This window comes from Phymastichus coffea, unplaced genomic scaffold (genome assembly GCF_024137745.1).
Source record: "Phymastichus coffea isolate CEN01 unplaced genomic scaffold, Cenicafe_Pcof_1.1 PCOF00063, whole genome shotgun sequence".
Lineage (NCBI taxonomy): Eukaryota > Metazoa > Arthropoda > Insecta > Hymenoptera > Eulophidae > Phymastichus > Phymastichus coffea.
This window is the reverse complement of record NW_026706874.1, coordinates 542,987-564,089: the sequence shown is the minus strand read 5'-3', so window position 1 is coordinate 564,089 and position 21,103 is coordinate 542,987. Positions and strand designations below refer to the sequence as shown.

Sequence of the window (21,103 nt, the reverse complement as noted above, 5' to 3'; positions counted from 1 at the left end):
TTTAATTTTAGAAAAAGTTATTTTTATTGTTTTAACTATGCTTACGTTCTATAATATAAAGATTTTATCACCTATGGTTATTCAGTGTATTGCTGTGAAGTAAAAAAGAGAAGACTAATTAAGTACTCGAAGCCTTGGAAGTAAAAGTCGAATAAGCTTAAAAAATTTCGATCTCTTGTTATCGTGAACATATTTAGAAAACTGATTAGCTCTGCCGAAATGAAGCTACAACTATGATGTAAGACACTGCCGTTCTCGTAATCTATAAATCATTAGATCCACCAAATACATTCGTTTTGTGAAATAAATTAAACAAGCGAATGAGTAAAACCACAGTTCCATCAAATAAGTTTTAAAATTTATAACCAGTCCTCTTGCAATCGAGAAAGCTGATTGTGTACATCACTTTCGATTCTCGCTTCTCTTAAGCGTAAACCATACAGATAAGAATTTACTTTCCTGCACTAATTAGGTATTGTACTATTATGCTATGTGGGCGAAAACAACTGACTGGATTTAAGTTTCAGTTCAAGTTCATTATCAGCATATACACAACAGGTGCTAACATATTTGAAGTCGCATGTGCTATTAGTTTGGATTTTAGAATTAGTCCTGATAAGTTTCGTTGACTTTGGAGGTTCTTGTTTTCAGATTGACATTCTCAATTACGTATAACCATTTTACCGTGGTGAGATATTGATACACCAGGCTAAGAAGTTTTGGATGGACGTTTGGCGAAAGGAGAAATAATGGATGTTTAGGTGCGTAGGGTGAAATAAATAATTATATCACACTGGTAATAGATAATATTACTATACTGTTGAGTTGGAATGCAAGGATGCTTCTCACTTTCTCCGAGAACACTTATTGCTTTTGCTCGTGGGAGAGGGAAAAGAAAAAATGAAAATATGATGGGAAAAAGTGCGCGCGCGGACCTGTTACAAAAAAGGCCCAGTCGAAAAGGTTCGGCTGTCATTTATTGCACTACGTGCTCAATGAGCTGATCGCTTGTCGGACACCATAAAAAATAAATCGTAAATCAACTGAAAAGTTGATTTACGATTTATCGGAAAAACTGAGAGAAAGGTTGAGGAACATGTGCGGTGCAGATTTTGGAAAAGTCTGCGACCCCACAGAAGCATTTTCTTCAATACATTTTTCGGTTTTCGGTTGACTAACCTATGGTCAAACCATTAGAGCAGCGCTACATAAACGCATTTGGTTGCATTCGAACTGATGAAATTCGTAGAAGTTAACAGGCGTCACTAGAAATACTCGATCACTTTTACTAGTTGTCAAAGTCGCATACTTTGAAAAGTAAAAAGTACGAAACACATCATTGAAAAATAAATGTATTTATAAAACATGTGCATATGTAACTTTATTAATTAAAATTTAACTATGTATATCCATTAGAAGGAACAACTGAGCTTAGCTTTATTGATTTATAGTTGTTGGGTATACATTTCATTACATTTAAGCCAGGTTTGAGCTCTTAATTGCCTATTGAGCTACCGTGACATCGTTATAACGAAGAATTTAATCTGAGGAAGGGTATTTCTAACAAAAAAGATGTATTTAAATGAAAAATTTATTAACTAACAACTTTTTATATATTATTCACTATTGTCCGTTTCATGATTACTATTATTATTCTTAACTTACACCTCAACTAATGAACACAAGAATATCTTCTTATGTACCTTTTCTGTATAATACATAAAATAGTTTAGTAAAATACATATATCAAAAAATATTTCTTGTCGATCAAATATCACTTTTAGTGAAAAATTATTATACGTGTATTTTGGATTGTTCAAGTGATGGCTACGGTAGTTCCAAAAGAACCCAAATACTTGTTTACGGCAGCTTGAAATTGTTGTGCTTTTCGAATTTGTTCAGCCCTATAAAAGAAAATGCACATCCTAGTGTAGAACCAAAGTCTTTCGATAAAGTTGATAGAAATCGAATAATACGATTTATTTTTAAATGTCAAACTTTTTTTGTAGTAATCAACATTTACTCACTTAAACTCACTCAACTCTCTTGCCTTCAGTGCCACAGCATCCTTCGTTTTATCAATCTGTTTATCCTTCTCCCTCAATTTCTCGGCGTGACTTCTCTGCTCTTCGCTCAGCTGCGCGTACAATGCGTTCACTTGACCCAACATTTTCTGCATTTGCTCGGTTTGCTCCCTCATCCTCGCCCTCTCGGCTTGCAATTCCACGGTCAGATTGGACGACTTTTCACGCTCGAGTTGAAGCTCCAACTTGACCGAGTCATATCGCTTTTGTGGCTCAATGGATTCTTCTTGCAGGCGTATTATCTGCATTATTCACGATTTATTGATTTTTCGACAATCAAAAGTCGCATGTGGTAGATCGAAAAAATGATAGGATAATTTGGAGGTCAGTTTTTGATTGGCCAGCCCAAAAAACATGGAAACATTACATCCGCTTGCTGAAGAAATTATATGAATTTTAGTACTACTGTTATGAAAACGCGAAAATACTTAACTTCACTGAATGATATCTCAGAAAAAAAAATTATGAGGTTAGGATATCTCGGTAACCTGACGTGTAGGGTAAATTGTGAGGCCAAATCGGGATTTAGCGTACCAAAATCTTTCGAGCCGATAAGGTTTCGTTTCTCGTTTAAAATTGGTGGGCCAGTGTTATCTTTGTAAAAGTAGCCGTCATGACGCTGCGCACCGCACTACTTCGTGCGCCTGTTAGCGTTACGATTGAGAAACCAGCCGTATGTTCAAGAGCCCACTCGCATGCAGAAATATGTGTAATATGTGCATAAGGTGGTCACCTGTTTCTGCAACGTCGCAACTGTACTCCTCGCCTCGAGCAGCTTTGCCTCAACCGCGTCCCTATCCTCTCGGCACTTCCTCAACGATTCCTCGATTCTGGCAGTCCTCGAGGCAACTCTTTCGGCTTCGTCGGTCCTGATCTTCAGTTTCGCCTGTACCTCCAACGATTCCCTCAGCTCGTCCCGCAGCTTTTGCAACTGCTGCTGGCACTTCTCCAACGCCTCGGACGTTTCCTTCAAGCTCTTCTTCAGCGCGTCGCCTTCGATTTTGCAGTGCGCCTCGCGTTCCTGAAACTCGCGCTTCGCTCGGTAAGCCTCCAGCTTGCAGTCCGACATCGAATCCTCGTAGCTTCGAATCGTCGACGTGAATTTATCTTTGGTCGACTGCAGCTCCAACGAGCACTTGCGCAAGTCCTTCTCGAGGATGCGCGTCTTGGATTCCAGGTCGGTTTTCGCAGCGAACGTCGTCTGCAGAGTTTCTTCCAGTTCGCGGTAAGATTCCTTCCAAGCGGCTTCGGCCTTCGCGTGAATTCTCTTGAGACTGTCGACTTCTTTCAGCTTCTCCTGCGAAACCTTCTCGTGCTCTTCTTGGAGCTTCCGAATCTCGGCCTTTAACTCTTGGTTCTCCGCGCTTTTCGCTTCCAGCTCGGTACTCTTGCCTTCCAACTCTGCCTTCAACCGATCTATGCTGTCCGACCGCTCCTTCAGAATCTTATTCAAGCCTTCGAGTTTGTCGTCGAGGCCGTTGCTATCCTCGTTTCCCGACGGCGCAGCAGGAGCCGGCCTGTCGCCGCGTTTTTTTTTCTGCGACCTCGACGTTGCCGCGCCTTCCTCGCTCGAATGCGACGGCGAGTGCAGCACGCTACCTCCTCGCGCGGCGATCGGCGACCGTAGTCGTTGATCCCGCGCCAACGGCGACTGGAAGAGCACCTGCTTCTCCAGGTTTTCGCTGACTTTGTCGTTGATCGCCGAGCAGATGTCGCTCGGCACGCAGCTCCCTTTCAGCGACAAGGACGTCAGCCTGGTATTGTGCCCGAGTGCTTGCAGGAGCTTCTGACCGCCCGTCGTCCCTGCAATGCGCCGCTCGAATCAGTACGCGATCGAGTCACGCGGAAAGCATCAGCAGCTCGCTCGAAACCTACCCAGCGAGTTCCACTCCAAGTTGAGCTTGCGCAAGCTTCGATTCTTTCTCAGCGCGTCCGCGAGCGCATCGGCGCACAGAGTCGACACCTGATTGTACCTCAGATCCAGCTCCTCCACGCAGTGGTTCCGCGCCAGGCCGTCGCAGAATTTGCCAAACGAGTCCTCCCGCGAGCCCAGATTGTTCCATTCAACGTGTAAAACTCGGACGCTGTTGTTCTTCGCGAGAGTTTCGCCGAGTTCCTCGGCCAAATCGCCGCCGATGTTGTTGCCACGAAGGTACAGCGAACTGACGCTCGAAGGACCGCACAGGGCTTTGAAGATCCTCGTCAGCCCTTTAGGCAGCAGCATGCAGTCGCTCAAGTCGAGGACTTTGATGCTCGAACTGGAGCTCAGCACTTGAGCCAATACGTCGCAGAGGTTCGCCAGGACCGACGTGTGCGTAAGGCGAAGGATTCCCGTAGTGCTAAAAGAATTAATATTTTTTTTTGGAAAAACTGACAATGAGAGAAAAGTCAACAACGGCAATTACCAGCTCAACTTGACCGCATTGACGACGTCGGACTCGACGAGGATACCGTGCTTGTGACAGAGCTGAGTGAACAACTCAGCATCGTCGACGAGATCCAGCATTTTTGCATCTCGCACTTGTATACGTTACACTTGCTTATGCTGCTATTGCTAACGCGACGACGAGAAACCACAACAAACCGATTTAAAACGCGTCGGTCTATCGACAGAGGCAGCGCCATCTCTCGGGGTTACGCCCAATAACATTGACTTTTCCCTTTTGTGTATAATAAACTTGCCTTTATACAATACGATTAGAGAAATTTATTTGTAATAAGGAGATACATTATATACATGAAAAACAATGAGGCAATCATCAACAATAGCGTTTAGTACTTGTGAGGCCTGAATGGATTGTCTATGTCAAAGAGTTTTGGGTCGTGTATGTAGGAGATCTCCTTGTAATAGTACGGCATCATACCTGCAAAATTAATAATGCTGTCAAAGTCAGCCAACGATTCACATATACCTTGTAAATATAGGCACAAACCTGCATTCTGAGCTTTCTCAATTTCTCTCTCGATTAGCTGTTGCTTTTTCTTACACAAGCCTGTAATGTGTTTTCCATAAATTCTACCTGTGTATCTACTTTGAAATTGTGACAGCAGTCTGACATTTTTGTAATCTGGTTCTATGTTGTATTTACACAGTATACAAACTTTTTTTTCTTTTTTAAATGGATTACTCATTATGATTGGCTGTAAATGCAGTGCAGTATTTAGAAAAGCAACTTACAAATGATAATTATTTGCGTGCATACCTCATCTGTATCATGTGTTGTTCGTGTGTGCTCTGTCCTTTGTTGTGTTTGTTCCAATACTGTAATAGAACAATTAAATCAACGTTGTCATATAAAATGCACTCTGAAAAAACTAACCTCTGTACGTGTTCGCCAAACTCCGAATCATCGATCCACTCTTCTCACCGAAAAATTTTGAACGGGACAAAAAGTTCATCTTTGAAAAAAGATCTTCAAGCACACTTGAGAGAAAGTAAACTTGTTCTTTGAATAATCAGTCAGTCGGGTTCGACTATTCCTCGACGATCAGTATCAACCTACTCAATACTCTGATCTGCTCCGATATCAACACTTGTACCGTAAGTGCCGCTCTATATTGCCACAGTGCACACGAGTTATCGATAAGTCAGAAATCGTCCGGTACCGCGCGTCGATACATCACTCCAACGCGAAAGGCGCGAGATCACGTCGATCATGAATTTGCGCTCCGTACGTACAATTGAAATCCGCGATGTCGTCCGCATATCTCTCATTTGCCACGGTCGCGTCGGCGAATCAATCGCGTATGGAAAGCGAAGAGTGCAAAAGGGAGAGCCGATCGACGGGAATCGCTCCGGTGTTCCCGTGCGAGGCGTACACGCATGTATTTGACACCTGCGTGGAAGCGTGCGTTGCGGAAAGGAGCAGCGAAACAGCACGACCCTCGGTGCCGACGGTCATCGTCATTGGCGTGCGCGCGCGAGACAGTCATCGTTGCGGAAAGTTCAAAGGAGAGAGCGCGCGCGAGAGCAAGAGAGAGTGCAGGGCGCGCGGCGGCAGCCAGTGCAACATCCGAGGAGGCGTGCAGGGGAGCACCGGTGCTGCGGGCGGGAGGAGGGGCGGGGAGAGGGGCGGCTCTGGGGAAACACCCGCGAGGCGGCGGCGTCGTGCCGCGATCAGTAGAGCTCGAGCGAGAGTCGGCGGCGGCGGCGCGGCAGAGACAGGCTGCTCTCCGTGGCACAGGCACCTGCTGCTGCTGCTGCTGCTGCTGCTCGCGCCAACCAGTGCGTGCGTGTGATCGATTGCTCGCGCCACGCAGGTGAGTCTCGAGCGAGCGAGCGGGCGAGCAAGACGACGACGACGACGACGACGACGACGACGACGACGGAGTTCTCCTCGCTCTTTTCTGTCGCGAACGAGGCGAAGGTTACGGGGTGCCCGCCAACACACGTACGCGCGCTCGCTCTTTTTTCCCGATAATATCGACTTGAAAGAGAGAGAGAGAGAGAGAGAGAGAGAGAGAGAGAGAGAGAGAGAGAGAGAGAGAGAGAGAGAGAGAGAGAGAGAGAGAGCGCGAGAGGAGCTGGTGGCGCGCGTGCACCGCTCGGCGATCCGCGGCCGAAAGTCGCGCACACGCACGCGGAAGGACAGGCCAGCACCTTCGTGCTCCATTTCGCACACGCACCTCGCGCAGCCAGGAACCTGTTGTCCGTGCGCGCGCGTGTGTGGCATCCCTTGAAACACCAGCCGACAACGCTCGCTATTTTCACTCGCGCGCGCGCGCGCTCTCTCTCTCTCTCTCCCTGGTCGTGTGCGAGTGTGACGCAAGCGCGCGAGATGAACACCGTCAAAGAGAGAAAGAGAGAGAGAGAGAGAGAGAGAGAGCGAGAAAGAGCGCGCCAAGGGGGAAAACGAAGGGAGAGAGCTTTTGCGCGAGCGCGACGACGCACACGGGGCTTGCCACAGCCACCTTTCTTTCATACTCGCACGGGGATCCCGTTTGACAGCGTCGCGACTCGTTCGACAGGTCAATTTGGACGGCCAGCGGTGGCGACGGGTGCCAGAATCGAGGAATCGAGGGTCGACCCTTTCCGCGGATGATCGTCGAGTATACTCTAGGTTGATTTCGATGGGCTTCCCGTGTCTTTCGCCGAGCGACCGAGGGCTCTCCGCTCGCTCGCGGGCCGGACCACCGGCCGACGGGAACGACCCTCGGCGCCGCGCTCGCGAGCTTCCTCTCTCTTTCTCCGTCGGCCGCCGCGACGCGCGGAGACTAACCTGAAGCGTGTGCTGTGTTGATCAGCGCGGCCAGGCCGCAGAGAGGAGTCGGCGTCGAGCGCGATGGGCCGATAGGAGGCGGCGCCGCGCGTCCCCGTCGCCGTCGGCCGACGCGACATCATGGCCACGCCACCGGACTCGCCAGGCCCCGAGGAGGCGCTCTACGAGTTCGAGAGCGCGCGCGCCAGGCAGCAGACCACCAGGCCCGTCGCCCTCGAGGAGCTGCTCCGCCAGACCAAGTTCTCCAGGCAGGAGATTCGCGTGATGTACCGTGGATTCAAGCAGGTCAGTGCCTCCCGCATGCCCCGCCACGTGGCCGCGCGCGCCGATCCGGCGACGTGCCGGCGCGGGCCGGCTGGGAACGGCTCGCGCTCGGCCGCGATCGCCGCCGGGACTCGGCGCCCGGGCTCCGTCGGGCGCGCCCGAGCGCCTTCGCCGGGGTTGGGGAGACGCGAGCGCGACCTTCGCCTCGCCACCCATGAATAGTCGCGGCCGCGGTGTTCCCCGTTTCGTCGATCGCGGTCGATCGGGCGCCGCTTCCCGGACGGCCTCTCCCTCTCGCCGATCGCGCGTCCCCGCCCAGGGCGCTCAATGGAGCGCTCCGACGGCCGCCGCCGAGCGAGCTCGTAAATTTCTCGGGCGCGGCGAGTGCCGGCGGGAGGGGAGGGGAAGGCCGGCCGGGCGCGGAAGGGTTAATTCGAACGCGCCACTTAGCGAAGGATAAGCCGCTCGTAACGCAGCCGTTTCCGCTCGCGCGCGATCGTCGGCGGCAGATAGGCCGCGCCAAAGCGAGTCGTCGCCGATAGGAATCGGGGTCGGGCGGGCGGGCGCTATAAATAGCGGCGGGTCGCCCCGCGGCGTTCCTCGCAGCCCGCGGGACGAGCGGGCCCAGCCTCGCGTGCGCGTCCGCGCTGCCCTTGGCGGGGGTGGGGGCAGTGGGCGCGGCCGCGCATCCTTCCGCCGAAAGCGGGGCCAAGGACGCGGGCGAGGTTCGAGGCCCGACTGTCCGCGAGCACGCGACTCGCGCCGGCCCGAAGCTGGGCGCCGACGGCCGGCTGATCGCGATCGTCGCGTCGCTCTCTCCCTTCCTTTCTCTCTCTCTCTCTATCTCTCTCTGTCTTTATCTCGAGAGCGCCACGCGAGATAACGTCCGCGTGCAGCCTCGGGCGACCACTCCGCTCGGTTCTTTCTCAATTAGTCGCGTCGCGACTTCGCCGCTCGAGACCCTCTCCATTCGCGCCGCCGCCGCTCGACCGAAAAATCCCCGACGAACAGGTGGCATATCCGTCGTCCTCCACTGCGTTCCCACGAGCCTCGGGGGAAACGTTCGCTTCGTCGATTACAAAATACGCGAACAAAAGCGAGCGAGCGTTTCCGCGCTCTTTCGTTGCGACGCGAGTCGAGATTTAAATGAGGGGGTGGAGGGGGGGGGGGGTGCGCGCGAGCGGAATGATCGACTCCGCGAGGATTACGTTTGGAGAGGCGAGTAATGTTTGCGACGCCGCATTCCGGCTCGGGTATAAAATACGGCCGGCGATACTTATCCGGGCGAGTCTCACGGCGTCGAGGTTACACTTTCGACGCTGGCACGAACCTATAGCTTCCTCTTCGTGATCCGAAATTGAATTTGTCACGCTGGCTGATGAATTCGTTCCGGTCGCGTGGTCGCTCTTTTTTTTTTCTCTTTCAAAATGAAAACTGTTAAAACGAGACTTCTTGTCCAATAGCGCGAAACAGAGTTAAGGAGCAAAGAAAGTTTCGTCGATCGCCAATCAATTTTCAAGATTTGCGCATGACAAAAAAATACGAGGCACTGTTCGTCGTTCGACTGATTTTTCTTCAGTCGTGAACGTTTGTAGGCACGCAACGGAAGTAAGCACACGCACACACGCGTTTACTCAGCAAATTTATTGCGGAGCACGCGTTCTTTTCGCAATACGATTGAGCGATTTGCCGATAAAGTTGCGTTGTCGCGCGAATCGAATGCGGCGCTAGTGGGAAAAGTTCGATAATAACGATCAAAGCACGCAGTCCCTAGAGATCCAGGTACACCCACGACGGCTACTTCCGGTGCGATTCCATTTGCAATGAAAGCGCGCTCGGCCCATTCCGGAAACTCGGCGAAGTCATTAACGTTTCGATTCGTAAAACTTTTCCCGATAAATCTCGCTCGTTAACGTTCGCCCGAAAGGAAGCGTATTCGCTTCGGGCGAACTGCCGCGCGGGTGACACGAGGGCTCGCCGAGAACACAAGGCGCGCTACGTCTTGACAGCCGAGTTGCCGCGAGGAAACGACAAGGGAAAGCAGGAAATAGCCCGTTCGGCGGCGGATGGACGCAGGGGCACGGTGAAAAAACTGTAATTGGTTGGCAATGGGCTGGGGGGGGGGGGGCCTTCGCGCCACGGCTCAATTAGGCCGTCGATTGCAAGTTTTAATGGGTGACCTCGAGCCGCTCGCCTGTCCTCCCTCCCGCCTCCGCGTCGCGATGATCGATTGCGCGCGCTTCTGCCTCGCGGTTCGGGCTTTCCATGCAGTCGCCTCGTCCCGCGCGCCGATCGGAACCGCCGTCTCGACGTCGACGACCCCCGAACGCGCCCGCAGGAACGAGGCGAGCTCGTCCGCGCGGTGAACAGCCGCGAGAGCCTCGGTCCAGCCGCGCTTATCGATCTCGCCGGACCGCGCGTCTTGGCGGCCCTCGGAAGAGGCCTCCTCGTTAGCGCGAGCGAGCGCGTCTCGGCCGTGCCACCTGACGTCAGCGGCGCGCGCAGCCTTCATTGAGCGCGCGCGGCGACGATCGATGTTATTTATATGGACAATGACCTTCTCCTCTTTTTCACTTCTGTGTTTTCCTTTCTCCCGCTTTTCTCTCTCGCGCTCTCGCGCGCCGCTCCAAGCCGAGCCATTCACGGACGGTCGCTGAATAATTTCTCGACGGGCCGCGCTTCACCAGAGAGACGTCTCGCGCACGTGCGCCATCGGCGCGGAGCTGCACCTCTCCTTCCGCGCCGCCCTCCTCGCCGACTGCTCAAGGGCCCGCTCGCTCTTCTCGCTCCTCCTCCTCCTGCTCCTCCTGCTCGTCCGGCTGCTCGCGCGGCTCCTCCTGCTCCTCCGACGCGGCGAGCGCCGTGCTCGCCGCTGGCGCGGCTGCGAAACCACCGCGATTAATTCGCGCCGAAACGCTCGGCGCTCACGCGACGCGCCGATTTTCGGGTCAGATTAGGCGCGCCCGCCGACCTCGTACTCACCCGCGTGCTCGGCGGGCCGGCGGCGCTGGTACAGCTCGTACGCCGTCGGGGCTCGCAGAGTCGGGCGGCGCGCCCCGCCGCCGCCTCCGCCGGGTTGGTCGCTGCTCCGACGCCCGCGGGCTTCCGCTCTCCTCTGCATCGCCGATCGGTTCCTGCGAGCGTCGGGTCGATTGTCACCTCGGAACGGTGCGCCCGCGGCGCCCGTTTACGCGGGGCATAAATTTTTCTCCCCCGTCCTATCGTAGATTCTGTCGGTGATCGGGCGGAACCTCGCGGTCCGCTCGAGTGCTCGAACAGCCGTTGCCCGTCGTCGAGGGAATCACCGAACGCGCCTCGCAGTACCCGCGCCCGAAGCCGAACACCTCGGCGGTCGCGCGACTAGACGATCCGAGGTCCCCTCTTGCGCGCGCCGAGCGACTACAAATCCGCAGGGCATGGAATTTGCATTGAATATGAACAGAATTGAATTAGCCCACGCGAGGCCGATTACGTTGAGCTCCGCCCGCGTTAATTGCCCCCTCGGTCGCAAGCCGAGTGCCTCGAATTCGCCGTCGTCGCTTTGTCCGTGGCGCGAGCCTGCGGCCCGTTTCGGAGCTCTCCCTTCGTCGATGCCGTGGCCTTAGTCAACGAGTTTAGTGTCCCTCTTTCGGAAAACTTTGATTTTCCGGACGGATCCAAAACAATCGCCTTCGTTTTCCGTGACAGGTGTGTGTTCGACCGCATCGCGCTCGTCGTCCTCGCGAGCTAGCGAAGCAAAATGCGCAACCTCCGACCTTCGTTTCTCTCTCTCTCTCTCTCTCTTTCTCTCTGTCTCGCCGAAAAAGGAGAGCGCATTGGCATACAGCAGCGCGAACAGTCGTCGATATACGCGTCTCGCTTCCAATTGGCGACGACCCACATTCTCGCGGGCCGTTATCGTAAAGCACTCGTCTTTTTTGTGTCTCTCGCTTTATTAAACCTCTCTCTATCCGCTCGCGTCTCATGACTCCGCATAATTTCGAGCGCCAGCCGGGCTATATTGAATTTGCTACGTCGCTTAATCGCGAGACCGTATAAATCCTCGGCGGATAAGCCAAGTCCGTGGATCGAGCTCGCAGGGAAAAAACAGCCGCCGCGAACGCGGTTCGAATTTCCGTGCGGAGAGCTTTTTCCCTCTCCGCCGCCCCCTCCCCCTCTCTTCCGCGCCGCGCTCGCTGCCACGCTCGCTGCCGTGCGGCACAGAGCTCAACCTCGCACGCGCAATGCTCATAGATCGATACGTATCCGAAACATGCTTGCTAGGTTAGGACGGCTTGACGCGAGAATAATACACGAGCGCCCGGTGTGACTAATAATGGATAAGTCGACGACGGCGGACAACAACGAACAAAATATACAGCCGGACGTGTTGACGGAGGGCAAGGCAAAGATTCTGCTGGAGAAAAAGAACGTGTTTTACAATCCGGTGCAGCAGTTCAATCGCGACTTGAGCATAGCCGTGCTCACCGAATACTCCAAAGAGAGGAGCAACAGTGAGTGTGAGAAAAAGAAAGGTGCCAAGAATGAGAATTCAGCGGAAGGCTTAAGGATATTAGAAGCTCTGTCGGCAACAGGTCTGCGGAGCATCAGATATGCCAAGGAAGTGCCAGGTATTAATATAATTGTGGCAAATGATATCTCTGCTCAAGCAGTTGAGGCTATCAAGAGGAATGTAGCTTACAACGAGGTTGAAAATATTGTACAGCCACACAACGACGATGCCACGATGGTTATGTACCAGAATAGAAAGACAAAGTTCGATGTGGTTGATTTGGATCCATACGGCTGTCCATCCACATTCCTGGATGGAGCTGTGCAGTGCTTGAAAGACAATGGATTGTTATTGGTCACTGCCACCGATATGGCTGTGCTGGCTGGTAATTCTCCAGAGACCTGTTACGTAAAGTATGGTGCTGTGTCGTTGAAGAGTAAATCTTGTCACGAGATGGCTTTGAGGATATTACTGCAGCACATTGCTAGTCATGCTGGAAGGTATGGAAAAGTCATCGTGCCAGTGCTCTCTATCAGTGCTGATTTCTATATCAGAGTGTTCGTCAAACTACATAGTAGTCAAATGGCATGTAAACGCAATACTAGTAATTTAGGACTGGTATATCAGTGCGTTGGCTGTGAGAGCATAACAATTCAGCCACTAGGTACAACAAACGAGAAGAACACGCATAAATTACCTCAAGCACCCGTGGTAGATAAGTTGTGCTCGTTTTGCAAGCACAAGCATCACATGGGTGGCCCAATATGGACCGGACCTTTGCACAACAAAGATTTTGTGCAGAAGATATTGAACGCAATAGATAGTGAAGAGGACAATCACTTGAAGAAATTAGCTTGCGTCAGGAGGATTCAAGGTATCTTGCACGTGGTGAACGAGGAGCTTGACATTCCGCTGTACTATCAGTTAGACAGACTGACGTCCGTGGTAAAACTGCAAGTGCCGCCGATGATCCAGTTCCGCTCGGCGATATTGAACGCGGGCTACCGAGTGTCATACTCTCACGCTCACAAAACTTCCATCAAGACAGATGCACCCAACCAGCTGATCTGGGACATTGTGCGCGCGTTGGAGAGAGGGAATCCAATTAAAAGGGAGAAGTTGGAAGCGGCAAGCGCTGGTTTAGCGATACTCAATGGCGAATCCGTCACTCAAGTGTCATTCCAGAGACACGCCGACGCCGTGCCGTTCTCGCAGAGGCAAAAATTAACGAGATTCCAGCTGAACCCGACTGCGCATTGGGGTCCCGGCACTAGATCCACGACTATCATCCAAGAGCACAGACAGTCAAGTAAGCAGGAGCGAAATCAGAATAAGCACAAGAAGAGGAAGAGGGGGGAGGAGGAGGAGGCTGCTGTTGAAAGCTGTCGCGAGGATAAGAAGACAAGACTTGACGATGAGAGTGTGGCATAAAAAACAGTTTTTTTTCTTTTCGTACGTTTGTTGTACATACACGAATAAAATGTTATTTCACGACGAAATTCCTTTTCTCTCTCGCGTAAGGTCACACGCACACACACAGACATACGTCCATTCGCTCGAGAATGCATTTTTCTCCCTTCGGTCGATCCGCGCACAGCCGCGAGAAACTTCAGAACAACAATTACGAGTCTGAAAGTTCTGCGCTGCCCGAAAACTTCTGCATCGACCTCCGCGGATTTCAATCTCATCGAACGGATTCGAAAAGAAAAAGGAAAGAAAAGGGGAAAGAAAAAAGGACGAAGACGCACGAAAGTGTCGGGACATGTAGGCGATGGATTGCTGGTCGCCGTCGTGGTCGCGATTATCGTTAATCGCGCGGCCGACCCGTTATACAGAATCAATCCTCCCGCGGAAAGCGCAGCACGCCCTTTGGCTTGTCGCCAGAACGCGCCGCGATGCATGCGCCCGCGGACGCGACCCCCGTCCGAGTTTGCATCACCCCCCGACGAGTTGTCTTTCGTCGCGCGCGTGCCCTCCAACTCGGTTGGGTAACGTTCGCTGTAATTGGTTGTACAGCGTTCGCCACTAGCCGATAAGCCCTTGCCGGGAGTACATCGCCGCCGCGTAAAGAAAGCAGAAACAAATCGCGTAAAACACGAAGGTTTTCCTTACAAATTGAGGGTGGCGTGCACAGCTCTCGCGAGCTAGAAACGGTCAAAGCCGCGCCGACGTCGATTCGCCGCTCGGAAATTGGATTGTCGCCGCGTGTTTTCACGTGTCGTAACGACCGTCCGTTTACCTGTAAACGCTCTGGCTGATCGCGAACTCGGACTCGCCGTGGAAGCCGCACATCCGCGCGTCCAGGTCGGTCAGCTGCGGACACGACTCGGCGACGACTTCAAAGGCTTCGCCCACTGAAAGAAAGCACGTCCTTTGGGCTTCGAAGCAGGGGCGCGAGCGGGCAGCGCGTCGTACCCACGGGGCCCAAGTCGTTGTTGGAGCAGTCGAGCGCGAGCCGGTCGGTCGGCAGTCGACCCGAGGCCAGCACCTCGGCCATGGACATCCCCGCGTCGGCCGCCAAGCTGCATCCGCTCAGGTTCAGGTGCGTCAGCGTGCGGCAGCGGAGCAGCACTGCGCGAGGACGTTGACAAATGGGTCTCCTTTCGTTGTCTCGCTGCCCGCGGCGAAGGTCGCGCGACCCGCTCGACAGCGCGCTACTGCGACGGGGAGACTCACGCGCAGCCAGGTGCTCGGCGGCTCGGTCGCCGACCGGGTTCAGCCTCAGGTCCAGGTGGTGGATCCGACCGCCGCCGACGAGCAGTCCGCGCACGATCGCCGCGACGCCCTCGGACCCGACGCCGTTGTTGGTCAGTCGCAGATGCCGGAGCCGCTGGCGCGCCTCCAGCCGGCTGAGATAGCCGCCCACGGCCGCGGCTCCGTCGTCGCCCAGCTTGCAGTGCGACAGGTCCAGATGCTCCAGCTGAAAGCGCGAGACTCGTCGCGCGTGGCCCTTTGGCGCGCGGAGTCGCCCGGGCGGCGCGTGGCGCGTGGCGCTCACCGTCTCGCTGGCGGCCAGGCCTTGCAGGAGCGCGGCGGCTCGGGCCCTGGTCAGGCTGCTCCTCGTCAGGCATAGCTTGCGCAGGTGGGGCAGGTCCTTGGCGCCGCGGCCGAGCTTCGCGCTGTCCTCCACTGAAAATCTGCGCGTGCGTGCAGTAGGGCGGCGCCGCCGTGGACGAGGCCCGCGGGCAACTCACTCGAAGTCGCGCCACTCGACGCCGTCGTCCGCGTAGATCACGCCGACGTTGACGGAGATCTCGCGCAGCTCCGACAGCCGCGGCAGCACCAGGTCCAGCGGCACGTGGTGGTACTCCGGCTCGCGCATCTCCGCCCGCGCCTGCTCCTCCTCCTCCGCCCTGCAACGTCGACTCGCCACGTCGGAAGGAAAGAAAGAGAGAGAGAGAGAGAGAGAGAGAGAAAGTCTCCGGGGGGTGTAGGGACGGCACTCGCCTGAGTGGCAGCAGCTGGCGGAGCTCGAGTGCGCGCACGTGAGGCCGCGCGAGCTCGAGCAGCTCCATCTCCTCGGGCAGACGCTCGGCGAAGTGGGCCGGCTCGAGTCGCTGCAGGTGCTCCGACAAGTGGCGCTCGCAGTAGAGCCGGATCCAAGAGCCGCCGTGAGCGCTGGCGTCGGCGACCGTCCACCTGAGGCGCGACGCCGCGTTGTAATTGCGCCATCGGCCGAACCCCCCGAAACGCACCTCGCCTCGGCAGCGCGCCTCCAGTAGTGCTCGTAGGGGAGCAGCTTGATCGCCGCCTCGAAAGCCAGGTCCAGTGGCAGCAACTCCAGCAGGTGATCGCGGTCCTCGAGACTGGGCAGGTCCTCGAGATCGATCGGCTCGGCGAGCCAGCGCTTCGCGAACGCGCGCAGGGACAGGGTCGTCAGGTCTTCCACCCGGCCGGAGTCCCAGTCGACGTCCTCGGCCCGCAGCGTACGATCGATTTCCGTGGGTAGTAGCCTCGTCTCCTCCGAGCATCTGGGCAGTTCGCTTATTTTCCTTTTCCCTCCGCGCCAAGTGGGTGTTGGCGGGGCTCGAAATACATCGGCGATCGATACTCTCGACGGGCTATCGGATCATTCGCGATGAGGCCGAGAAAGAAAACGGGAGTCGCGCAGCGAGAGAGAGAGAGCGAGAAACGCCCTCGTGCGCTGGCGATAACGCGCCCGTTCGCCAGCCCACGCCTCGAATGGGTTCGCCCCGAAGTGCACTTTCCCGAGCGTTCTCGATTCTCGAGTGGCGCTCCTCGAGATGTCGATTGTTTGCCGCCGCTCTCTTTCTCGCTTTCCTCCTCGAATCTGCGAGCGGCGCGCGGCTTTACTGCCTGCAAACAATCGCGCCGAGGCTCCGCATTCGGATCGGAAAGGCGCGTTTGAGAGAGAGAGAGAGAGGCGCGCGCGACGATCGTGCCAGTCGAGGACGGAGGTACCGACACCCACGCCGATCCAAAAGTGAAACTTTCCGCCTCTCCGCGGTCGTGGCCCATCGCGATCAAACAAACACCGAAAAAAGAAAGGAGCACCGGATTCACAGCTTCGGAATGTAAACAAACTGCCGGCGCGCAATTAGCCGTTGGGGCTGAGCGAAAGAGCCGCGGAAATAGACGCCGAGCGATAAATCGGCCCGGGACAGAGCGAACGAGAAGGGCATGGGCACCTGAAGGCCTCGAAGGCAGCCGTCGGTATGGTGTGCGGTACCCGCATTCTGGCTCGGCGAATCCACTTGTCATCCGTGGCTTCGTTGCCTGTTGCAGGAGTGTCCTGAGGGTCTCGTTCACGAGGACTGCTTCAAGGACATCTACGCCAAGTTCTTCCCGCACGGCAGTGAGTGTTGCTCTTGTTGTTCTAAGCCGAAAATAGAGCCGCGGTGAGCTAGCGAAAGAGAGAGGCTCTGGGCGGAGGGGGGAAAGAAGGACCAGCGAGAGGGAAGCGCGACCGCCTCTCGGCGCGCCACGACGACGCGGAGCGACGACCGAGCGGCGTCGCGCTTCCCGACCGCAGCCGCCTCAACCGGCGAAACGTCTCCTTCCAGACTCGAGCCTGTACGCCCACTACGTGTTCCGAGCCTTCGACGTGAACTGCAACGGCGCCATAAGCTTCAGGGTGAGAGAGCCAGAGAGAGAGGGAGAGAGAGAGAGAGAGCGGCGCGCCCGTCGTAGCGCAGCGCAGCGCACTAATTGCTCCCCCTCTCTGGCCCATCCGCAGGATCTGCTGGTCACGCTGTCGACGCTGCTGCGCGGCAGCATCTACGAGAAGCTGCGCTGGACCTTCAAGCTGTACGACATCAACGGCGACGGCTGCATCACGCGCGGCGAGCTCGGCGAGGTCATATCCGCGGTGCACGAGCTCATGGGCCGCAAGCACCGCGAGACCGAGGAGAGGCAGGCGAGGGACCAGCTCGACCGGGTCTTTCGCAAGCTCGACCTCAATCAGGACGGCGTCATCACCATCGAGGAGTTCATGGAAAGCTGTCTGAAGGTGACCGAGCCGCCCAGCGGTGCCTCGCGTTGGTGCGATAGCTTTCGAAACGCATCTTTAACGAATACTTCCGCTCGTTAGTCGAGCGCCGTTACATTCGGAAAAGACCGAGCTGTCACAATTAGAAGCTGCCTCGCGGGAGAACGTATAAAATACGTCGCGTGCTTCGAACGAGCGCAAGTACCACCAAAAGTAAAAAAGCACGGTTGCTTCTTCTTCTTGTTTTTTTTTTCTCCCTTGCTGGTTTTTTGGCGAGCGTCCAGTTTTTGCGCTTTCGAATTTTTCACCGTCGAATACGGAGCGACGTTAATGCTATCGGGAGAGGAAACGGGTCAAAGTTTTAATGCGCGCGCGCGCGGCCAAAAGTCGCGACAGTTATCTTGCCCTTCCCATCGATCTCAAATCTTGATTCGCCGCTGATGTTGTTTGACAAAAACAGGACGAGATAATCACACGTTCGCTGGCGATGTTCGACAACGAGGTGCTCTGATCAGACGACGGCGCCTCCTCGCAAGGGGGAGGCGCCTCGTCACAGCAACAACAGCAGCAGCCGCATCGGCAGTGCGTGGCGTCTGGCTCGCGCAACGCGGAAGAGTCGTCACCGAAGTCGCTTATCAATATGAACACGCCTTCGTCATCGCGACATCAGATGCAGCCTCAGCAGCAGCAGCAGCAGCAGCAGCAGCAGCAGCAGCAGCAGCAGCAGCAGCAACAGCAGCAGCATCAGCAGCAGCAGCAGCAGCAGCAGCGAAGACCGATAGCGACGGAAGTGCTATCGGCCACAGCGACGTGGTCGACCTTCTCGTCGTCCTCGCCGTCGCCGCCGCCTTATCAGGAGCTGCGACAAAGAACCAGCGCTGCTGCCAGTGCCGCGACTACCGCGAATGCGACCTCCGGCGCTGCGTCGTCGCTGCTTTGCTAAGACATCATTTGTTGAGTCTTCCCTCTTCCCCCCCCCCCCCCCCCCCAATCGCCCGCCCACTCATCCACCCGTCGCCCTTCGACCGAATACCTTTGTCGCGTTTGACCCACATAGGCGCACGTAGTTTTTCTTACCACGAGAGCCACCGTCGAGATGGTTTCGAGGATGACGGGCCGCTCCGTCGTCGACGCGCGCGCGCGTTAATTACACCGCAGCTTACCCCCTCAGCCGCATGCCATTCCGAATTCCAAGATGTATATCGCGAGAGCAATACGCGCGGGGAAGCTGCGGAGAGTGAAACGGCGTGCGCCACGCGAGGAAACCGGAAGGTGCGGCGAACGAAAGGCGCTTCAAGTGACTGACAAATAAGAAAAAAAAACAAACAAAACGATCGCGAAGGGACTTAACAAACTATTTGCCGACGAGCAGCAGGGAATACGAAAAGCAGTGCGTAACCGAAAAGGCAACGAAACTTGGGGAGCACACACGTGACGTAACGAATCGAGAACCTCGACGGAGAGAGAACACGACGGTTCGACATGTGCCAAAAAAACAAAAGAGGAAAAACAAAAAAGAAATTTAAAAAAATATATCGTTTTAGAAATGTAATTAAGGTGCGTTATTTCAATAAGAACACTTATATCGTTAACATAGGCAAAACAAAATATATACGCGTGGCTGTGAATCCAACAAAAAACAAGCGTCCAATACAGTGTAATAATTAAAACAAAAGAGGGAAAAAAAGCCACTCGCGAATCGGTGCAATAGTCGAAAGAAAGGAGGAGCGATAAGCGCGTGTGGACGACCTCTTTCTGCTCGAGCCTTTTGTCTGTAAAACTCCCTGGCGCGCGCGTCAAGCCAGAGGGAAGCGATTGCGATCTTCGCTACTTGTAACCACAATGGCGCGACGGCTCTCTTTGTCGCCCTCTCGCTCGTCCGAAACACGGCGAGCCGCGCGAGTATCGCATCCGAGCAACGGCGTCGCGGTCCGACCGAACGGCGACGAGCTCGGGGCGCGAGGGAGGATCTTTTAGCCTTTCCCGAGCAGAGGCGAGAAATTTTTCTACGTGTCGGCGGTCATAATTTTTCTGTTCGTCAAAGGCAAAAAGAACGGGAGAACGTACTTCGACGTTTCAGGAGGAGAGGGCGAGCAATCGATTTTCCCCCAATTTCCTTCGGCCCCGCGAACAAAAGGCGGATACTTACCTTTCGTATGGTGGCTCGTTATCGACAGAAGAACAAAGGAAAGACAGCGACAGCGGATTTTGCGCGCGATACGAAAAAAAAAAAACAAATCGGTTTTTTCAGTCACACTAGCCATTTGTAACAAAAGATATAGAGAGCAAACGAGAATTACGCATTACAAGAATAAAATGAAAAAAAAATTAATAAATCAATTTTGTAAAATTCGTTGTCAGGGTAGCTAGTCGATTAAGCACGTTAATTATAATCTAATTACGAATCATTACGTATCTTATATCACGATTTAATGTTGTAGGGACTTAGGAAGCAGAATAACAGAAAAAGGTGCGCTCAATTCTCTTTCTTATTTCAGCGTAGAGCGTTCGTTTTTGAAAAAAAAAACAAAAAAAAAACGAAGCGAAGAAAATTCGTTCGTCGTGCTCTTAGTGTTTAAAGAAAGGTGCGATGTCGCGGAGGCTGCATCGACAAATGCGAAATGAAAAGAATGATCAAGAGGGAGCGACGCGCGTAACGACGATTGAGGAGAAGAAAAAAACACCAAGATAGTATAACAATATAAAAGCACCCTCGCATCGCCTTTGAACCACCGAATAAAAAAAAAAAACAAAAAATAAAAAAAAATGCTGCGATGGACGAATTACGTACCTCTGCGACAATGAATTTCGAGGGAGAAGTCGTCTATTTGTAAAGCTCGTTTCTTCGCGAATGAATTTCCCGTTGTTGTTGCGCGAATGAACGAGAAGTTGCAGGTTAGACGATTTACGTTCCACTTCGATTTCAATGGGTTGCCAAGCCAAAGTGGCTACCTTGACAACCTGCCGTTCAAGTTTTCGATCAAACTGATTTACGTATAGTATACGTGAGTGGGTTTTACGTTAGACTGTTTATCTTTCTAACTTGAGTTCGTTGATTTTGACATTTTAATTTTGCTTTTGCGTTTTTTCATAATCAGTTTGTTCGTTAATAAAAAGTGAAATTCCATATTTCATTATACCTTATTGGACGTTTGCGTGGAATAATTTTTATTATCTTATATAGCTTTGTGACTTTTGACAAACCAATCAAAAACAAAAAAAAAACTCCAATAATCTGTTGTGTTGTATATTCTGGTTTTATCCATGTTTACCGTTGATAAATACCGTTTATATATACGATATATAAATCTATATAAAAACAAATGTATAATTAAGATTATCCAAGCCCCTTTGCTGGAAAATTTACCTTTAAAAACAAATCTTTAGAACTCTTAAGACTTCCGATAAACTTTTTTGCTCGGCGAAAACTTTGTATACCGAAAAACTTTTAACGATGAAACGTGCGAGCCTTCTTTGAACTAAAAAAACCTTTCTATATAAACTTATGCACCTTTATAGATGAATGAAAATACATTAACCGGAAGAACAAAAAAAAAAGAAACGAGAAAATTAGGAGATGCTGTGTGTTGCAAAA

General features: G+C 53.3%; 4 protein-coding genes across 6 annotated transcripts; 2 read left to right on the top strand and 2 right to left on the bottom strand.

The window, feature by feature from the left end:
• Nucleotides 1-1,634: 1,634 nt before the first annotated feature.
• On the bottom strand, nt 1,635-4,639 carry LOC131667151 (leucine-rich repeat-containing protein 45-like). The gene is made up of 5 exons (XM_058940395.1): nt 4,490-4,639; nt 3,960-4,423; nt 2,818-3,887; nt 2,028-2,326; nt 1,635-1,904 (listed from the first exon to the last, which is right to left on the bottom strand). Exons 1-5 carry the CDS (start codon nt 4,588-4,590, stop codon nt 1,817-1,819), a joined length of 2,022 nt encoding a protein of 673 aa, XP_058796378.1. The 5' UTR covers nt 4,591-4,639; the 3' UTR covers nt 1,635-1,816.
• Nucleotides 4,640-4,767: 128 nt separating this feature from the next.
• On the bottom strand, nt 4,768-5,620 carry LOC131667163 (small ribosomal subunit protein bS18m). Its single transcript, XM_058940413.1, has 4 exons — nt 5,405-5,620; nt 5,288-5,346; nt 5,018-5,225; nt 4,768-4,948 (listed from the first exon to the last, which is right to left on the bottom strand). Exons 1-4 carry the CDS (start codon nt 5,481-5,483, stop codon nt 4,857-4,859), a joined length of 438 nt encoding a protein of 145 aa, XP_058796396.1. The 5' UTR covers nt 5,484-5,620; the 3' UTR covers nt 4,768-4,856.
• Nucleotides 5,621-6,216: 596 nt separating this feature from the next.
• On the top strand, nt 6,217-21,070 carry LOC131667258 (Kv channel-interacting protein 1). Of its 3 annotated transcripts, XM_058940571.1 has the most exons (6): nt 6,222-6,475; nt 7,329-7,588; nt 16,806-16,875; nt 17,084-17,154; nt 17,257-17,529; nt 17,969-18,151. In XM_058940571.1, exons 2-6 carry the CDS (start codon nt 7,424-7,426, stop codon nt 18,017-18,019), a joined length of 630 nt encoding a protein of 209 aa, XP_058796554.1. In that variant the 5' UTR covers nt 6,222-6,475; nt 7,329-7,423; the 3' UTR covers nt 18,020-18,151. The 3 variants fall into 3 exon arrangements, with proteins under 3 accessions (XP_058796553.1, XP_058796554.1, XP_058796552.1); XM_058940570.1 differs by lacking the exon at nt 17,084-17,154 and having other exon boundaries at nt 6,217-6,344; nt 17,969-21,070; XM_058940569.1 differs by lacking the exon at nt 17,084-17,154 and having other exon boundaries at nt 17,969-21,070.
• On the top strand, nt 11,633-13,785 carry LOC131667256 (tRNA (guanine(26)-N(2))-dimethyltransferase). The gene has a single exon (XM_058940567.1). It carries the CDS (start codon nt 11,883-11,885, stop codon nt 13,488-13,490), a length of 1,608 nt encoding a protein of 535 aa, XP_058796550.1. The 5' UTR covers nt 11,633-11,882; the 3' UTR covers nt 13,491-13,785.
• Nucleotides 21,071-21,103: the final 33 nt, after the last annotated feature.